The sequence below is a fragment of the Kryptolebias marmoratus genome, linkage group LG9, assembly GCF_001649575.2.
Source record: "Kryptolebias marmoratus isolate JLee-2015 linkage group LG9, ASM164957v2, whole genome shotgun sequence".
NCBI classification, from domain to species: Eukaryota; Metazoa; Chordata; class Actinopteri; order Cyprinodontiformes; family Rivulidae; genus Kryptolebias; species Kryptolebias marmoratus.
The window spans coordinates 17,123,921-17,127,080 of NC_051438.1; the positions used below are offsets into that span (position 1 = coordinate 17,123,921).

A 3,160-nucleotide genomic window follows, 5' to 3' on the forward strand; every position below is an offset into this window, starting at 1 on the left:
CTGATTGCAATGCAGTGCTCCAAATCCACAGACTATACTTCTAAATATCTGCAAGAGGCTAATTATGATGGGACACTGTGTCACAGCATCCAGTACAGATCTGGAGACAAACGCTACATGTTAGTTGGCCCCAGGATGAGTATAGGATCTACTGTAGTACCTGGAAGTCATGCAAATACACTAGTGCTGCCTGACAGGAGGAATCCATCTGATGAGGTAGGACTTTATTAGATGTACCTAAAATGTAATTATTGAATGTGAGCCACTGCTTTTTTGTTGTTTATTTGGGTTTTTGTTTTTTGTTTTGAAAGCTGTACAAGTCATAGGTGTAGCCTTTGAAACATTGCAGTCCTAGAATACACCTAGTTCCTTTCAATAGTTCAAAACAAACAAAAAAAAAAACTTGACAGAAATGCTGGGTGAAAAATTGGGCCAATAATTAGGGATAGGTGGAGCATCTTAAATTTTTTTGGGTTATTTAACTATTTAGTTTTTTTTGTTGTTTTTATTCATCTATTTCCAACATAGTATATGTTGATGTGGGTAGCACTATCTTGGCCTTAAAGTTGTATTGATATATATTAATAGCATTTTGTTTTTGTCATTTGTGGTGGTTCAGGAAACTGTATAAAATGTTCATCTTTAATACAGTATGGCTGTTTGTTCAGACTGCTATGAGTTCCTACACATCTTGTCTAGTTTCAGTTCACTGAATTCATGCCTACAGTCACAAAATCATTATTATTAAATCTACAGGATTTAATAAATTGATAATTGCAATTGTTACTTTCTTGTGTGAAATATGTGAATGATAGGTTTAACATAAAAAATTGGAGTTGAAATATGATTTGTGTTTGGGAAGGTTTGTAAGGAGCTTCAGGATTAAGCTCAAAATATTTTATTTAAAAAAAGACTTGTTCCTGGAAAAAAATAGCGCTTTCCCTGTCCATGGTTCTGAATCATTTTATGCTCACGCTTTGCACCCAAGTAAACAATAGTGTGCAATCTGCTCCGTTTTTAGATACACGTTGATATTTCTAGAGAAATGTGTCAGTAAAGCTGAATTTAAGTGTCAGGACTATGACTATAAATGGAAACCACTTCACTTGTATTAATTCAGCGGTTACTTTCTATGTATTTTTTCATAGAAAATATAAAACGCACGCTAGTGTACTCTATATAATTTAAAATTATCTGCAATTGTGTCCTCTTGGTGTCACTGTAATATAACAAACCCATGAAGACGTAATCCATCCCCAGAAAAATCCTTTGTGTGGTGGTGCACGGCAGAGAAAACAGACAACATATAAAAGGAAGTCAGACGAGTCCGTTATTTGATCGGTTTTAGAAAGAAAAAGCTGTTACTAAAAGGATGCAGATGGATGTGTTTGATTAGAAAATAATGAGTAGCAAAAGAAGATTTGGATCAATGGATCACCTCTGGACATTTTTTCATTTGTGTTTTCTGCTGATAGTCGGGAAAGAGGCTGCGGCTGAACTGAGATACACCATCGCGGAGGAGGTGAAAGTCGGGACTGTTGTGGGAAATATCGCAAAGGATCTTGGTCTGGACAAAGCCTATTTGATTGATCGTCGGTTCCGTGTTGTGTCTGGCTCTAAGGAGAATTTTTTCGAGGTGAATTCGGATAGTGGCGCTTTATTGGTTCATAAAAAAATCGACAGAGAGGAGCTTTGTCACGGCAGTGGTGCGTGCCTTATTGAGCTCCAGATCCTTGTTGAAAACCCTTTAGAAATGCATCATGTTGTTATAGAAATCACCGATGTAAACGATCACTCGCCTAGTTTCTCTGACAAAGAACAAATGTTTGAAATAGGAGAGCAGTCATCTCTAGGAACCCGATTCCAGTTAAATGCGGCCCGTGATCCAGATGCGGGCGTGAACTCCATCCGTACATACACATTAACGGCAAATTATCATTTTGACATAGAGATAAACCAAAGTGATGAGGACAAAGTACCATTTCTAGTGTTAAAAAAATCATTAGATAGGGAGGAAAAAAATCAGCACTTGTTTTTTTTAACAGCAGTAGATGGAGGTAAGCCACCAAAATCCGGAATATTAAATGTTTCCATCATTGTTCTTGATAACAATGACAATCGTCCAAAGTTCAGTAAGGAAATTTACCAAATTGAAATACAAGAAAACACATCTATTGGCACAACTCTTACTAGAATAAGTGCTGCTGATCCAGATGAAGGGACTAACGGGGAAATAGAATACAGTCTAAGTAAAACATTAGAGCGTAAAGTTTATGACCTATTTCGGTTGGACAGAGTGAGTGGAGAAATTACACTGAAAGAACGACTGGATTTTGAGGATTCTGACACTTACAAATTAGATGTACAGGCGTCTGATAAAGGACAACCTCCACTGATAGGCAGGTGTAGACTTATTGTAAAGATAAAAGATGTTAATGATAACGCACCAGAAATAGAAGTTACATCTTTGTCTAATACTGTGTCTGAAGATTCCAAACCCGGTACAGTTGTTTCACTGATCAGTGTCACTGATAAAGACACAGGAGTTAATGGGAAAGTAGTTTTACAAATAACTGAATATGTACCTTTTGAACTAAAACCTTCCTATAAAGAAAACATATATTCGGTTGTTACAAAGAGCCTTTTGGATCGAGAACAAGTGTCACTATATGAAATAAACATAAAAGCCACCGATTGTGGCGAACCTCCTTTAGCTGCTTTGAAAACTCTTAGTATTCATATCTCAGATGTCAATGACAACAGTCCAAATTTTTCCCAAAACCCATTACATTTTTACCTGTCAGAAAATAACGTTGCTGGAGCGTCAGTATTTTCTGTTAGCGCTACGGACAATGATGTGAATGACAACGCGGCTATCTCGTATCATATAGTGAGAGAGCATGATGTAACAACATTCCTAAACATAAATTCAGAAAACGGACAAATATCAGCACTTAAGAGTTTCGACTTTGAAATTCTGAAAACTTTCCAGTTCCAAGTTGTAGCCACAGATTCTGGAGCTCCGTCACTGAGCAGCAACGTGACAGTGAACGTGTTCATTCTGGATCAGAACGACAACCCTCCAGTCATCCTGTATCCAGTCAGCTCGAACGGTTCTGCTGAAGGTGTGGAGGAGATTCCCCGCAACGTCAACGCAGGA

The 3,160-nt window shown here is 37.6% G+C and overlaps 2 protein-coding genes across 3 annotated transcripts in view; both read left to right on the forward strand.

Moving 5' to 3' along the window:
• LOC108242369 (protocadherin alpha-C2) overlaps positions 1 to 3,160 on the forward strand; it is a 164,225-nt gene that overhangs the window by 12,061 nt on the left and 149,004 nt on the right. The gene's annotated exons all lie outside the window — the stretch shown is intronic.
• The window catches only part of LOC108242351 (protocadherin alpha-8-like), a 2,457-nt gene continuing 584 nt past the window's right edge, over positions 1,288 to 3,160 (forward strand). The window contains exon 1 of the mRNA XM_037977520.1: positions 1,288 to 3,154. Coding sequence (XP_037833448.1) covers positions 1,403 to 3,154 — 1,752 coding nt within the window. The 5' untranslated portion in view covers positions 1,288 to 1,402. The remainder of the gene's footprint in view (positions 3,155 to 3,160) is intronic.